We start from the raw sequence: 17,991 nt of genomic DNA on the forward strand, positions 1-17,991 counted from the left end.
ATGATGGGACAGTTAACTTTGTGAGCTGGAATGTTAAAGGCCTGAATCACGAATTAAAGAGAAAGAAAGTATGCTCTCACCTAACAGGCTTAAACGCTAAAATAGTATTTTTACAGGAGACCCACTTACTAAGCAAGGATCAGTTCAGACTACAAAAAGACTGGACTGGCCAAATGTTCCATTCTAGCTTTATAAAGAAAACTAGAGGGGTGGGAATTCTCATACACAGAACAGTTCCATTTGTAGCATCAGATGTAGTATCGGACCCTGAAGGGAGATATGTGATGGTCATAGACAACTTATTTAACAGTAAAATGATTTTGATAAATGTTTATGCACCCAATCTCGATGATAAGGAATTCATGCAAAATCTATTTGCATCCATTCCCAATGTGAACACTCATAAAATTATAATGGCTGGGGACTTTAATTGTGTTTTAAATCCACTCTTAGATAGGACTCCTGTGACAGGGGGGACGACATCTAACACTGCAAAGACAATTACACAGTTTTTAACTGACCACAACTTATCAGACCCCTGGAGGTTTTTTAACTGAAACTCAAGATCATGTTTGTTCTACTCACCAGTGCATCATAGCTACTCAAGAATTGATTATTTTTTATAGATAATAATTTCCTGCCTACAATTAAATCGTGCAAATACGACACAATTGTTATCTCCGACCATGCCCCTCTAATCTTGGAGCTAAATTCATTAAGCCCTTCACACTCACCTCGTAGATGACGTCTTAACCCTCTTCTATTGGCAGACGAGAACTGCACAGAATTTATATCCAAACAAATCAGCTTCTTCCTAGAGACAAACACGCCCACAGAGGTTTCTGCAGGAACACACTGGGAAACTCTAAAGACCTTCTTAAGAGGACAGATTATTTCATATCTTTCCCACAGAAATAAATTAGAAACCAAGAAAGTGTCAGAGCTAGAAGCAAAATTGCTAGAATAGATGAAGAATAAGCCAGGCGTCCAAGTGAAGCTCTTCACAGGAAAAGGCAGGCCCTGCATACAGAACTTAACATCTTAACAACTAAAGAAACTGAACAACCTTTTTATAAGTCAAGACATCATTACTATGAACACGGAGAGAAAGTTAATGAGCTTTTAGCTCAACAATTCACAAACAAGAAGTTCGCAATGCAATACCAGTAATCACCAACACGAATGGAGAAGAAATCATTGACCATAAAAATATAATGCACGCATTTAGAGATTATTATAAATCCTTATATTCTACTGAGTTCAAAGAAGACAACACACAATCTAATGCATTTCTGGATACATTACAGACACCACAAATAGATGCTTTAAGTGCTGAGGAACTGGATAAACCTCTGACGCTAACAGAATTACTAGATGCTATAAAGTCAGTTCAAAGCGGGAAATCAGCAGGCCCTGATGGATACCCCATAGAATTTTATAAGAAATTCTCCACTCAGCTAGCTCCCCTCTTATTGGCAACATTTACAGAAGCTAGAGACAACTAAATACTACCTCAAACATTTTCGTCATGCATTAATCACCGTCTTTCCTAAACAAAATAAGGACTTGTTACAATGTGCATCGTACACACCAGTTTCACTCCTGAATAATGATGTTAAGATACTCTTTAAAAATTCTAGCTAGAAGGATGGAGAAAGTGCTGCCCTCGGTAATATCACAGGATCAAACTGGATTTATTAAAGGCCGACACCTATCTTCCAATCTCTGACGCTTCTTTAATGTTATATATTCACCAGCAAAATCAAACACCCCAGAGATATTACTATCATTAGACGCAGAAAAAGCATTTGATATGATTGAATGGAACTACCTTTTCACTGCATTGGAGAAGTTTGGGTTTGGCCCGAATATTTGTGCATGGATCAAACTATTGTATACCAATCCAGAAGCTTCAGTTTGTATTAACAACATTTCTTCAGACTACTTTAAGCTAGAACGTGGTACCAGACAAGGATGTCCCTTGTCACCACTGCTGTTTGCAATCGCCATTGAACCACTGGCGGTTCACTGTCGAAATTCCTATCAGATAAAGAGGATTATCAGAGAAGGACTGGAACAGAAAATTTCTCTATATGCAGATGATATGGTTTTATATATATATCAGACCCAGAAAACACTGTGCCTGCAGTTTTAACAGCACTCACAGAATTTCAAAAGATATCTGGTCTTAGAATTAGATCTGAATAAAAGTATACTCTTTCCAGTGAATTCACAAGCATATAATATTAGATTGGACACCCTACCTTTTACCATAGCAGATCAGTTTAAATACCTAGGGGTAAATATCACAAGTAAACATAAAGCTCTTTATCAACAAAATTTTGCCGTCCGTATGGAAAAAATTAAGCAAGACTTGCATAGATGGTCAACCCTTCATCTCACTCTAGCCGGAAGAATTAACGTTAAGATGAATATCCTTCCTAGACTTCTTTTTTTATTTCAAAGCATTCCAATATATATCAATAAATCATTTATTAAGCAATTAGACTCAACAATAACCTCAGTCATTTGGAACTCAAAACACCCACGTATCCGAAGAGCGACCCTATAAAGACCTCAGGCAGAAGGTGGCATGGCTTTACCTAATTTTCAGTTTTATTACTGGGCAGCAAACATACAAGCCATAAAAACCTGGACACAAAAAAATGAACATACACAGGCTTGGTTCGCAATAGAAGTAAAATCCTGTAGTACTTCTTTATACTCACTGCTCTGTGCTCCAATAAATGCAAGTTATCGCAAATATACTAATAACCCAATTGTGCTTTACTCACTCAGAATATGGAACCAACTTAGAAAGCATTTTAAGATGGAAAATCTTTTATCCGTGGCACCTCTGCATGAGAACCACCTCTTTCAACCTTCGCAAGTATATCCAGTTTTTAATACCTGGAAAAGTTTTGGGATTAAAATGCTCAGAGATCTTTATATAGACAACATTTTTGCATCTTTTGAACAATTACTTTCCAAATTCAACCTCCCAGCTACACATTTCTTTCACTATCTTCAAATTAGAAATTTTGTTAAACAGATACTGCCCGATTTTCCTCACCTCGTACCCTCCACCATGCTGGAAAAAATACTGCTTAATTTCGAGGAATTAAACACCATTTCTGCATTATATAAAATCTTATTAGAGTCCCTACCTTTCAAAGACCCAAGAGGACATTGGGAAGAAGATCTCTTAATCAGTATATCTGAAATGGAGTGGAAGGTAGCAAAGCAGAGAATTCACTCGAGCTCCATATGCGCAAAGCATAGAATTATTCAACTAAAAATTATACATCGAGCTCATCTGTCTCGCTTAAAACTGTCCGAAATGTTTCCAGGGCAAGATCCAACCTGCGAACGCTGCAACCAAGCTCCTGCCTCACTGGGTCACATGCTTTGGACTTGCACCAAACTAACATCATTTTCGACCAAAATTTTTAAGTGCCTTTCAGACAGCCTTTAACACATTAACAGCTGTGTTCAGTGTTCCTCCAGATGGACTTGAAGTGGAGAAGGACAAGCAAACGGTGATTGCATTCACTACACTTTTGGCACACAGACTTATTTTGTTAAATTGGAAGAATCCTAACTCTCCTCTGATAAGTCACTGGGAAACCGATGTTTTATATTATTTGAAATTGGAAAAAATCAAATTCTCAGTTAGAGGATCTGTACAGAATTTTTTTAAGACCTGGCAGGATCTAATCAATATTATTTTAGAATAAGAGAAATAACTATTACCGCATTTAATTCCCTTCCCCATTTTTTATTTACCTATATATATTTCTTCCTTTCTTTTGTTTATTGTTGCCCTATTAAAAAGCCCAAAGCAATTCTCCTTTGGCTAAGCTCTCCTTCTCAGGGATGGGGTTTGATTTGTCTTCAATTTTTTTTTGTTGTAAATTGATCTATTTGTATGGAATGATTACAATAAAATTAATAAATAAAATTTAAAAAAAAAATTAAGAAGAGAGAAGTTTCCCAGTTCCTAGATCTTTACGATGTATAGAAAAATGTTCACAAATTAGCCATCAGGCAGGTGTGGGCAATCAAAAGAAAGTTTTGTCCAGTGAACCACAAAAACATTCAAATCAGTTGTCCCTGAGGCTGCTTACTCAGTTAAGGCAAAGTCCATAAAAACAAATCAAAATTCATTTTATAAGTAATTAGTTACATCCATTAACTATACATACAGTAATAGAAAGTGAAAGAAGTGCAAAACATGCAATGTTCAATACAATAGGGAGGAGCAGCAGCAGCATGTGTGTGCCTGTGTTTATTCTGGTTTGATTTTCCATATGTTATTAATCATTTATTTGCCTTTACCTGTGATTATCTTGTGATTGTTGTGTCATGCTACTTAAAAGTAAACAAAGACAATGGCCTATTTAAATATGTCAGTACTGTACATTGAAATAATTTTTCACAAAAAGAAAATTTGAATAGAAATATAACCTATTTTTCAATTTTAAATTAGATCAGCAGTGGTGGAAAGATTGGGAAGTAAAAGAAAAGAATATAATAATTCAGAAGTACCAAGATATAAACAGAGAAGGAACGTCTGCTTCAGTTACAAGTCAATCCATTACTGATGCTCCTAAAGGGAAGTTGGGTACTGCCAAAGGAGGTACATCAAAGGCTGTAAAAAGTAACATGCCTATTCAATTAAAAGTTCCCCTGTCACAGCGACTTGCTTCTACAAAATCCTCTGGTGCCAGTGTTGCTGCTCCTATCAGGTACTCTATGTGTTAAATGTAATGTGATACGGTAATGAAGTTCATTATGGTCTCCAAAATGAGAGTGACCCCCTGATGCTATGAATACCCTACTTTATTAAGTGTGTAATATAATGCAGTACCATCTACTGCCACCTATGGTTGATAAATCAGGTTAAGATTGAAACTGAAACTAAAATCTATTTCCTGTTCCTTATCCAGGTTTTAGTGGACACAAATGAACCATGTTACCTAAATATTATCTATCTATCTATCTATCTATCTATCTATCTATCTATCTATCTATCTATCTATCTATCTATCTATCTATCTATCTATCTATCACACATGTTTAATATGTGACACACAGTAAAACATACATTACTCCTGGCACAGCTCAAATGGTTGCCACTGGACCCAAACACCTAAGAATTTCCTGTGAAAATGCACATATAATGCAAAAGCCACATTCAAAACAGCACAAACATTTTTCAGACTTCACTTGGAGGTTTTTCCATATATACCTTAAAGGTTTCACGATTCCTGGAAATATCTCCAGTACCATTCATGGTAACAGAACTTATTTGGAGGTTCTTTCATATACCTCAAACCTTAAAGTTTTCACATTTGCAGGAAATGTCTCCAGTACCATTCATGGTGGCAGGGTTATATATATTCACACTGGAGTGCAAAGTATCTTGTATTCTCAATCTGTGTCTTTTACTTTCAATCTACATCAGTCAAATTTATGTATGGACTACATTTTAATTTCAACTTGGTGGTTAACACTAGAATCCCTGAAGCCTACGAAAAAACTTGTAATCCTGGGCCATCTTGAATTCCTTCAAACCTCTCCATTAGCGTCTTTTGTTTTGTAAATGTGTTGATCAGTACAAGCAGCAAGCAGACTGCTATCCCATCCACCCCACCTATGCAACTCAAGTCGTAGAGAAGATTCTCAAAGCTCAAGTGTGTTTATGTCGGTGTGAGGTGCTTGGAATTGTAGAGGGTAAATAATATGTCATCCTTTGGAATATATACATTTTATGTGTGTTCCGTGTTTACAACGATCTGTGTAAATGTAGGATGACAAGAAATGCGAGAAATGCAAGAAATGCAAGAAATGATTAACACATTACTAAAAAAGAAACATTTTTCATATTTTAGTAATAATTGACAAAATGTAGACATGAAGTGTATAATGTGTGAAGACTGAAGTCCAAATATCAAATAAACACTTTCACAAAAGGTACAAGTATAACAAAACAAATATGCTTTAATTCAAGTATATAACCCAATAAAAAGAAATTGGGTTAGGATGCAACATTGACATGACCACTTGGCTGGTACAGCAGTAAGAACTGCTGACTGTAATCAAGAGGTTCCCGGCTCGATTCCGGGCAGGTCTGTTTTGAGTAGTGAGCTGCTCTTATTGTTACTATTATAGAATGAAAAAATACATTTGATTTAAGTTTGTGTAACAGAGGTGAACTCACATGAGGACGAGGGGTCAATATCAGAGAAAGAGTACAGAAGCCCTCCCCACAAGAAACGTCCATTCACACATAAGAACAATGCAGCTTGACCAGGCATAAAGGAGAAAGATGGTACCATTTGGATGCAGCTACAGGTCAGGTGTCATCCTACCAGTCAATGTGCCACATGCATGTCCTTCAAAGAAAAAGCTGGGCTTACAGAGCTCGCCAAGGTATCGTGAAAAGTCCTGTTATTATGTTCTCTTCTTCTTCTTCATTCGGCTGCTCCCGTTAGGGGTCGCCACAGCGGATCATCTTCTTCCATATCTTTCTGTCCTCTGCATCTTGTTCTGTTACACCCATCACCTGCATGTCCTCTCTCACCACATCCATAAACCTTCTCTTAGGCCTTTTCTCTTGCCTGGCAGCTCTATCTTTAGCATCCTTCTCCCAATATACTCAGCATCTCTCCTCTGCACATGTCCAAACCAACCCTCTCTGACTTTGTCTCCCAACTGTCCAACTTGAACTGACCCTCTAATGTACTCATTTCTAATCCTATCCATCCTTGTCACACCCAATGCAAATCTTAGCATCTTTAACTCTGCTACCTCCAGCTCCTCCTTCCTGGTCAGTGCCACTGTCTCCAACTTATATAACATAGCTGTTCTCACTACTACTACACATAAAATTATGTTTTCTGATGGTCTTTATATGAAAAATATTATATGTTACATCAAATATTAATTACCTATTTACATTGATATATTTACTTATCTTCCTACAGCGTTAAAAGCACAAGTAGACTGCAGAGCTTCCTGTGTTTGAATCAACACTGTCATTACATGTAATGCATGACAGGTATATGCCTGCATTTGGAATTAATAGGAAACTAAAAAAAATTCCACAGTATGTTAATAAAGAATTAAAAAGAAGCTGCAAAGGAAAAAGCAGCTGTATAAGGCATATAAGACTAATAACTCCAAGTGAATCACAGGGCATTTGAGAACATTAGGGCAACCATTAAGAAGGATATTAGAAAAGCTAAAAGACAAGTGGAGAGGAATACTGCAGATAAGGTGAAAGACAACCCTAAGAGATTCTTTCAGTATTTTAGCAGTAAAAGAACAGTCAATATGGAGGCCAAGTGCATCAGAAATAGTAAAGGGGAATTAAAAGATACAGATGGTGAAATAGTGGATGCTCTAAACTTACATTTTTATGAGCTCTTCACAAATGAGGAAGTGGATAATCTCCCAGCGGTATACAGGACTACTAAGGAGGTACTGAAGGATTTGGAAATTGCAGAGGAAGAAGTACTGCTCGGATTAAATAGTCTGAAATCAAATATATCACAAGGACCAGATAATATTTACCCTCGAGTTCTTAAGGAGGCTAGTGAGTACCCTTGTGTACCCTTGATACATATTTTTAGGGAGATATTTTTAGGGAGATTCTGAAGGAGTGGAAAATGGCAAATATTATTCCATTGTATAAAAAGGGTGACCAGGCAGATCCAAGCAACTATAGGCCAGTAAGCTTAACGTGCATCACAGGAAAATTAATGGAGCGAATTTTTAAGGATAAGATTGAGCAACACATGACAAGTACAGGAGTTTTTCTGAATAGTCAACATGGGTTCAGAAAAGAGTGGTTATGTTTTGCTAACATGCTGGAATTCTATGAGGAAGCAACAAAAGGATATGATCAAAGTGGAGCATGTGATATTATTTATCTTGACTTTCAGAAAACATTTCATAAGGTGCCACATGAAAGGCTGAGCATTAAACTAAAAGAAGTGAGAGTTTAGGGTGATATTTTTAGATGGGTGCAGAATTGGCTGCGACACAGGAAGCAGAAGGTGATGGTACAAGGAACCTTATCAGAATTGTGAGCAGCTCTCAATGCTAGTGTTTAGATCCAATGGTGTATGTGCCCAAAAAGAAGTCTTAGATCTGACAGTGTATGTGCCCAAAAATGAAGTCTTAACTGGATTCTCATAGCATTGCTTCCATACTGAAGTATCAGCATGGCACTGCCAGATCTAAACACTGGCGCAGAGAGTCACTCACAAGTCTATTGCTGCATATGGAAGCTGCCGTCGCACTTTAAATGGCATTACACATGTACTTTCTCAGTACATTGTCAGTTGATCAAACACAGCAAGCTCTGCAGTCTACTTGTGATTTTACACAGTAGGAAGATAAGTAAATAAATCAAGGTAAATAGGTAAATAACATTCGATGTGGGTTTTATATAACTAACATATAATTTTTTTGTATATAAAGACAATCACAAAATATAATCACAAACAGAACTTTGCACGATACCTTGGCTAGCTCGGCATGCCCTGCTCATCCTCATCTGAGTTCACCTCTTTTATAGCACATCTTTATTTAAAAACAGCAGTGTCGGATCAGGGGGGGCATGAACGCGACTGAGAGAATAAAACTGAATAAAAATAAAAACCCACTAATCTTTACAAGTACCATAAATTTACACCAGGGGGGTATTTTTCGTATGTGGATTACTCGTTTAGCCAGATGTAATTGTTGACGATTTGGCCTGATCCTGGATCTGTCGGTTTTTCAAAACTCTTCCTGGAAGTGTTGTCATAGCAACACATCCTAATCCTCAAACCTGCTCAGAGCAGGTTTGTTCTACGTAAACAAGGATTAGTTTACACACGTAATCGGTGACGGTGCGTGGAAGTCATCCAGTCATGGCTTTGCCGTTCATGAATGAGCGACCAATTGATAATGGTGCGCAAATTATACGAAGAGAATTTCATATAGAGAGGGTTTTGTGTGATCGGTAAGATCCTTTATTGCTCCTGGAGGAAATTCGTTTCGAAAGATACCGCTTTAGCCGAGTGGGAATATTGTACCGCAATGATTTTTTAGTACCTTATATTCGAAGTCAAACAAGGCGAAGTTGGGCTCTCACAACCACACAGACAGTATGCATTGCTTTGAGGTTTTTTACAAGCGGCACTTTTTTATATACTGTAGGCGATGCGGAAAATCTAACTAAAAGTGCAGTCTGCCAGGCAATTCGTAAAGTCTGTTTGGCTCTGAAACATTTCCTTTGGGTTTTCATAGTGTTTCCTGGACACCTGCGTGTGCAGACAATAAAAGAGGCGTTTCATGCCATTGCAGGTAGGTAACACACAGGCTAAAACACCCACAGTTCCATGAAGAATCTCAATCAGCCTAACATTCTCATTACCAGGATTTCCAAATGTGATTGGGGCACATGGGACTGATCAGAGTGGAGTTTGATCAAACATTATTTGGAAAATGTACCTGTCCTCCTGAAGAATAATCAGACACAGTGTCTTCATCAAGTATTTGACCTTCGTCAATATCTTGTTGGTCAGACACAGGTTCAAGGGATATGATATTCCCTGCAACTGACCCAACAAAAAACAGGGTGATATGGAACATACCTATGGCACACATGGAGGACAAATATATGCAATGACCATCCTTTACCTGAAATGAAGTGACCACTGCATCCTGCCACTAGTTCTGAGGAGGAGCTTCCCCCTGGAATGCCCTCAGAAACAGAGCGATGGGCATTTTGCTGGAGAGCCAACTCTTATGCAGGGGTTAGGTCTGGACCGCGTGGACCTCCACCTATTTTTTGCTTGTCTGCCTTCTTATTAGCTTTAAAATTAATTTTTTTTATATTATATATGACTATTTATGTCAACAATTCTTTAAATAGTTATATACCATTACCAGTTTGAAGTATATTCTTGTACTTCACTTTAACCTGTTCCCATGTTCTCCTTGTGCTCACGTTTGATCTGGAATTATGGCATATTAAATAATAATTAATCTGACACATAGGAAATGAAACGCTGCTTTCAGTAAGTACAATGCACACTACTTAGCGTTTAATTCGTCTTTTCTGGTCTGGGCTGCTTTTGCAGTGTTACCCCTTGTGCATATTAAATCTTGAAATTCTTCATGTCCTTCGAATAAAAGGTCTTGCGCCGCGTGTGTGAAAAAAAAATGTGCCCGTTCTTTCATCATTTTGTTACAGCCTATCAAAGACTTGCTGATCATATTTTCTAGACTCAATATGTATGGGCTTTTCACTCAGCGCGGGCGCGTGCATTCATCTCGTATGATTAGATCCAGCTAGACTAATCTACTACACGGCTGCGTTTGAAAAAACGACCTATCCCGGATGAGTGTCACCGGCATTAACTTATCCAAGATCAGGCACCTGATCTCGGATGATTTAAGCGATGTACGAAAAATACCCCTCAGCTATTACAGACTCAAATCAAATGAATGTTTGTATGTTTTTATTGTATCATAGTAACAATAAGAACAGCTCACTACCAAAACAGTAATCCTGGGAAGCAGCCAGTATTGAACCCACAACCTCTTGATTATGAGTCAGAAGTTTTTAGTGCTGTACCACCCAAGCGGTCATGTCAGTTTTTTAGGATTTCAGTCCTCACACATTATACACCATGTCAAAATTTTGTTGTTAGTAGTTTAAAATGCAAAAAGTTTGTGTTTTAGCTATGTTCAACAGTTCTTGCATTTCTCACATTTCCTGTCATATTATATTTACATAGATCGTTGTAGACATGGAACACACATGAAATGCATGTGTTCCAAATAACTATATATTATTTACCCAATACAACTCCAGGCACCTCACATGCAGATAAACAAAACAAACTGGGAGAACATTTTGCCCGAGCTGAGCTGCAGCGGTGGGGGCTGGAACAGCAGTCTGCTTGCTACTTGTGCTGATTGACAAATTTACAAAACAAAAGACGCTAATGGAGAGGTGAGAAGGAATTTAAGGTGGCCTAGGGTTGCAAGTTTTTTCGTAGACTTCAGGGATTCTAGTGTTAAAATACCCAGCTTTGTGAGGCTAATCCAAGATAGAGTCCTTAGATTTGGGGACAGACCTGGAGCTGGAAGGCTACTGTTGAGTTGAGTCTGATCATAAACTCAGGTGGCCAGGAAGGTCAAAAACATAAATAAATAAAAAAAAAATACTAAAGGGGCATGATCCTGGAGAAGGAAAAACAGTCTGTGGGGGTTTCAAAGCCAAGCAACCATCCAGCTCCCACTGGCCATTCTGCCTAACATACTTACTGCGTTTTAGGCTTCATCCTAGAAAATTCAATGCAGTGGGTCTCGTGAACAGTCGGAGTATCCAGGTTTTTTTGAGCTTCATATAGTGGATGTAAAAAGTCTACACACCACTGCCAGAATTACATATTTTGTGTAATAAAAAAAGAAACCAAGATAAATCCTGTCAACTTATTCCACCCTTTATTGCCAAATTGTAATCTATACAAAGATGGTGAAAACAAATCAGAAACTGTTTAGTTTAAAAAAAGGAAAAAAAAATCATCTAAAAACCTGGTTGCATTAGTGCACACACCCTTTAATAATCCAGGATGTGGCTGCATTCAGAATCAACCAATCACAATAAATCTCATCTCAAGTAGTAGTTAGCCTAAACCCGATATCAATTAAAGTGGCTCTGATTGAGCTCAGATTAAGTTTGGCTGTCCCTGTAGAATTATTTTGATATCCTCTTGGTTCCAACATATTCCAAAATCCATGGTCCACAAAGAGCTTTTGAAACATTGATGTCGTCATTGAAAGGTAACAATCAGGACAGTGGTACAAAACGTATCCAAAGCATTAAACATCCCATGGACATCAACAAGTGGAGAAAATAAGACTGAACAGTGAATCTACTAAGATTTGGATGTCCCTCCAAGATTGATGAGAAGACAAGGACAAAACTGGTCAGGAAGTCCTCCATGAGGCCTACAGCAGCATTAACAGAGCTGCAGGATTTCCTGGCAAATACTGGTTGTTCCATACATGTGACAACAATCAGTCATTTTCTTCATATGTCTGGGTTGTGGGGTAGGGTAGCAAGACGAATGCCTTATCTCATAAAGAAAAACATCCAAGCCTGGCTAAACTTTGCAAAAAGGTATACGCAGTCTCCCAGAACCATGTGGAAAACTGTATTATGGTCTGATGAGGCCAAGGTTGAAGTATTTGGCAATAGCTATACAGCACCTGACCTGGCACAGACTTACACAGAGGCACGTGTTAAAACACAAAGACTTTATTTCTTTCTTTAACTGGAGAGCACGTCTTCCCTGTGAACCCCCCAGCCACAACACAGTCCCAAGTACTATGCACAACACAAATCACAACCCTCCTTCTGGCACCACCACTCCTCCCAGGCAACCTTGTCCTCTTCCTCACGATTCTGGCCCTGAGTGGTGGTTACCGGTCCTTTTTATAGCCCACCCGGAAGTGCTCCAGGTGCTTGATCACCTGTTCTTGATTGCACTTCTGGGCGGGGCTGTAGAGTTGTCCAGGTTGGCTCCGGGATCCATGCAGCACCCCCTGGCAGCCACTCCAGATCCCCACAGGGTTGTGGAGAAGTCCATCTCCCATGGAACCCTGCGGGAAATTGAGGCACCATCGTCAGCCAGGGAGGCTACTACCAAGCATCCCGTGGAAGGTACTGAGGAGCTCATGGCTGCTCCCCCAGAACATAAGTAGAAGGGGCGGGCCGAGCATGGGACCCATTCACCCGCCACAAGTTCCAAAAGGTATGTTTGTTGGAATAATAATACAGCACATCATCAAAAAAACACCATGCCCACAGTGGAGCATAGTGGAGGCAGCATCATGGTTTGGGGCTGCTTTTCTTCAGCTGGACTGCAGCTGATTAATGTATTTCTTAAGTAGTCCAGTTAGGAGTGCATTACCTTAATCTCGTCGTTGACTAAAAGCATCAGCATCTTCCTCAGCATCTTATAAGAGGTAAAACTTTTGCAATATTCCTTAAATGGAAAGATGCAGTCCTAGTAATATGATTAAGGTGCAATTTAAAGTTTAGGCCAGAGTTCATGATTATTCCTCAATTCTTTACTTCCTCCTTGCTTTTTAAATTTAAGTGTTTAAGATTATTTCTAAAACCTTCACTATTTACATTTTTGCCTACAACTAAGATTTATGTTTCTTTCTTGGGATTTATTCATTCATTCACTTATTCATTTTCCACCACTTATCTGGGATGGGTCAAATGGGCAACAGTCTTAGCATCAGGTCCATATGTCCCTTTTCACAACCACACTTTCCAACTCATACTGTGTGTCATGAATTTAGGAGTCCTAAGCACTAAAGTGTTCCAAAGCCCGTCCAGTGCTGGCCACAAGGGGTATTATCATGGTCAAACCCCGGCTAGTAATAAGGGCAAGCACTGAATCTTTATAAAATAAAAGATTTATTCTTCACAAAATGGATATGAAGACTATGAAGCTATGGACTATGAAGCTCAATGGAGCACAAAGGCAAAATGGAAGTGCCTGAAACATGAAGGCAGTCAAAATCAACAAATCCCTGTTGTGGAAAAAAACTTTCTTATATTTTCAAAGAAGGTAGTCACAATGAAAATGCAGAACATTTCTTTATTTGCACAGAGTATGTACAAATATCTCAGTCTGTGGAGTGAGCAATCAATTAAACAATTCATCTTCTTTTATATGTTTCTATTACCATAACCTTATCTGTTACATAAACTAATTGAACTCTTATTATGCAGAACTTTATCAGCTTATCCAATCAACTAAATCCACAAGTAGCTTTGGATACAAGGCAATTCTCCCATTAACCTCTAAGCTTTAAGCTACATTTGGTTAACCCTTTACATTCAGTCCTTATCCTTATGTTTAATAATTGGTGTTATAGCATCATATAAATTTATACTTATATTAGATTGTAAAAATTGTTAAATATTGAGTAAAATTTCTATATCCCAAACAAAGCAGAAATTCAAAAGGTCAGAGATCCAACAATTAACAGAATTTACAATGATTACAAGTAAACTCACCTATCCCAGGCACATTTGAGTGGAACTGCCAGAAACTGTTGGACACCCGCCATATTTATAGGACGGACGGTAGTTCCTGGCAGTGATTGGCATGTGGCCCTGCCACTTGAAATTATCCACAAGCACATGAAACAAAACGTATGCTGCTTACATACAAAACCAAAAACAAAGGATAATGCATTTAAACAACATAATCAAAGAATCAAAAATGAATCTAATCTTCAGCCAGTGGAGGAAACCTGGATGAGACATGACACTGTTTGATCCCAAGGCATTCCCAGGCGATCTAGAAGATATTCTCCTCCCAGTGAGCCCTGGGTCTTTTCTGGGGTCTCCTCCCAGCTGATAATGCCTGTAAAATCTCCACAGGGAGATGTCCCGGAAGCATCCATATCAGATTCTCAAGCCAACTCAGTTGGTTCCATTTGATTCAGAGGGTCAGTAGCTATACTTTCAGCCTCTCCCAGATGTCTGTGCTTCCCTGTGTATCTCTAAGGAAGAGCCCAGCCACCCTGTGGAGAAAGCTTCGTTAGGCACCTTAGTCCACTGTGGATCTCCTTTTGCCTCTAACTCATGAACAAGAACCTTTTTCCTACTGAGGATTATAACCTCAAGTTTGGAGGTGATGATCATCATCCTTGCTGCTTCACACTCTTGTCACAAACTGCTCCAATGCATGCTGGAGTTCACAGCCCGTTGAAGCTAACAGGACCATGTTGTCTGAAAAAGCAGAGATGAAACATCCTCCCCTACTCGGCTGTGTCTTGATATCCAGGATTGGACACAAAGCACAGCTCTGGCATACACATGCCCACTGTTGAAGTTTTGTAGTTCTCAGTGTGCAGACACAAGTCTCACTGTGATTATGCAGGGACCAACTGTCCCTTATTGGGGCTTGAAATTCTTTTTGAAATGGGGGAGAATTCCCTCCTTAAATTTAACACAAAGAAGGATTTTAGACTCCAGGATGAGAAAAAACAAGCAAGTATGTTGGGGGAAGGGGTTCAAAATCCCACAGTTTAAAAGGATTCAATATTTCAGACTTTTTTAATGTCACAATTTATTCTTTTTGTTCACAGAAGTTTAAAAAATAGTAAATAATTTTATCTATCAGCCTGTCATTTAAATTACGTGTTATTTCTGCTATTTTAACTTGAAATAATTCTTTAATTTTGCATGTAGATATTTCCATTTATATTTTGGCTAAAAACACACACTTATCAAGGAAATTTTGCATCAGTAAAGTAATTTAAAAAATCTAGAGAATGTAAAATAGGCTGAGAAAAATTGGTATTTAATTTTTTAATCTAATCCTTACTGTTTTCCTGTTAAGAGTATCATTTACTGCAGCTTTAAGAGAGTTGAGCAGTCAACATCAGACTGTTAGTGTGAATGCTGTTACTTTAAGAAATGTGAGATATTTAATTAAAATATTATCAACACATTCTCAGATTTGGCGGCATAGTAGTGCAGACTGCCTATTCTGCCATTTTACTGATCCAGCATACTAGATTCAAATTCAGCACTTAATTATCCGTGTGGAGTTTGCATGTTCTCCTTGTGCCTCTCTGTTTTTTTCAGAATAGGAGTACATAGATTGAATTACCATAACTGTTATTAGTTTACAAGTAAACAAGTTTGCTTGGAGATTACTATGAACTGCTAAAACCAAACAATGCGAAGAACTGTGGAGAATGTAAAATGGAATTGTGGCATCATAGTGAAAGGTGACCTGCAAGGTCCTCATTTCTTGACTGGATTGTCCTTCTCATCAGAGTTAGGAAGATGGCAGCTTTCTACAGCCAATTTTCATAATGCTGAAATTATCATAGAGCATTGTTTATAATTTGTGCGTGTCACTGATTTTTACCTCTCAGATTCATATTTAAAGGCAGTCAGCCCACCATAAACATTTAAAAGAACTGATGACTGTGTGTTTCTTTAAATTTCTCAACAAAGGCACCAATTGGCAGCTGTTGGTTTGTCAAATGAATCATATCCTTTTGTTGCTTCCTCATAGAATTCCAGCATGTTAGTAAAACACAACCTCTCTCCTCTGAACCCATGCTGACTGTTCAGAAAATCTCCTGTGCTTGCCATGTGCTACTCAATCTTTTCCTTAAAAATTCCTTCCGTTAACTTTCCTGTGATGCACGTTAAGCTTACTGGCCTATAGTTGCTTGGATCTGCCCAGTCACCCTTTTTATATAATGGGATAGTGTTTGCCATTTTCCAGTCCTTCAGAATCTCCCTAGTGCGCAGTGACTTCCTAAAAATATGTTTCAAGGGTACACAAGGGTACTCACTAGCCACCTTAAGAACCTGAGGGTAATTATTATCTGGTCCTTATGATATGTTTGATTTCAGCCTATTTAATCCGAGCAGTACTTCCTCCTCTACAGTTTCAAAATCCTTCAGTACCTCCTTAGTAGTCCTGTATACCACTGGGAGGTTATCCACTTCCTCACTTGTGAAGAGCTCAGAAAAATGTAAGTTTAGAGCCTCCACTATTTCACTATCTGTGTCTTTTAATTCCCCTTTACTATTTCTGGTGCACTTGGCCTCCACATTGACTGTTCTTTTACTGCTAAAATACTGAAAGAATCTCTTAGGGTTGTCTTTCGCCTGATCTGCGGTATTCCTCTCCAGCTGTCTTTGAGCCTTTCTTATAATCCTTCTTAATGAAGGATTAATGTTCTCAAATGCCCAGCGATTCACTTTGAAGTTATTAGTCTTGTATGCCTTTGTGGCACGTGGCTGGGGGTGGTACCCAGCCGGGACGCCCAAGAGGACCGGAGGAGGGCTCACACCTCCTCCAGACCATGAGGGGGCAACCGCCCTGGTTGCTGTGGGGGCCATGGGTGCAGAGTTTTGAAGTTCAACCCTGTAGGGGCCCATGGTCACCACCAGGGAGCGCCCTGGACCTTAGCACTTCAGCCACACCAGGAAGTGCTGGGGGGAAGAGGAGCAGGGACACCTGGAGTGCTTCTGGGGATGCAGCCGGCACTTCCGCCACACTGGGGCGTGTCGGTGGAAGATTGCCGGAGCACACCTGGAGCACATCCGGGGGACAATAAAAGGGGCCACCTCCCTTCATTCAGGGCTGGAGTCGGGTTGAAGAGGACGAGGTCTGAGGAAAGGCATTGTGTGTTGGCCTGGACTTGTGGGGTGATTGGTGCTGCAGCACTGGGTTGTGCACTTTAATATTTGTACGTATTGCAAAATAAACGTGTGTTGGGTGACATAACGATGTCCATCTGTCTGTGTCCGGGCTGCTTCCCACAGCCTTATACATCTGTTTTTTCCTTTGCAGCTTCTTTTTAACTCTTTTTTAACCCACTGTGGAGTTTTTTTTTTAGTTTCCTATTAATTTCAAATGTTGGTATATACCTGTCGTGCATTACATGTAATGCCCATGTCGATTAAACACAGGAAGCTCTGCAGTCTACTTGTGATTTTACGCTGTAGGAAATAAGTAAATATATCAAGGTAAATAGGTAATTAACATTTGATGTGGCTTTTATATAAGTAACATATAAATGTTTTTCATATAAAGACCATCAGAAAACATAATAACAGGACTTTGCACAATACCTTGGTGAGCTCTGTAAGCCCTGGTTTTTCTTTGAAGGACATGCCTGTGGCACATTGACTGGCAGGATGATGCCTGTTGCTGCATCCAAACAGTGCCATCTTTTTGCCTTTACGCCTGGTGCAGCTGCGTTGTTCTTATGTGTGAGTGGACGTTTCTTGCAGGAAGGGCTTCTGTTGTGTTTCTCTGATGAATTCATCTGAGTTCACCTCTGTTATTAGCATGTCTTTACTTGAAAACTAGCAGTGTCAGATAAGGGGAGTGTGAACGTGACTGAGAGAATAAAACTGAA

General features: G+C 39.0%; 1 protein-coding gene across 1 annotated transcript in view; it reads left to right on the top strand.

The window, feature by feature from the left end:
- The window catches only part of LOC127525947 (uncharacterized), a 244,709-nt gene that overhangs the window by 37,355 nt on the left and 189,363 nt on the right, over positions 1-17,991 (top strand). Inside the window, exon 3 of the mRNA XM_051919334.1 lies at positions 4,490-4,748. Coding sequence (XP_051775294.1) covers positions 4,490-4,748 — 259 coding nt within the window. The remainder of the gene's footprint in view (positions 1-4,489; positions 4,749-17,991) is intronic.

Source organism: Erpetoichthys calabaricus, chromosome 15, assembly GCF_900747795.2.
Source record: "Erpetoichthys calabaricus chromosome 15, fErpCal1.3, whole genome shotgun sequence".
Lineage (NCBI taxonomy): Eukaryota > Metazoa > Chordata > Cladistia > Polypteriformes > Polypteridae > Erpetoichthys > Erpetoichthys calabaricus.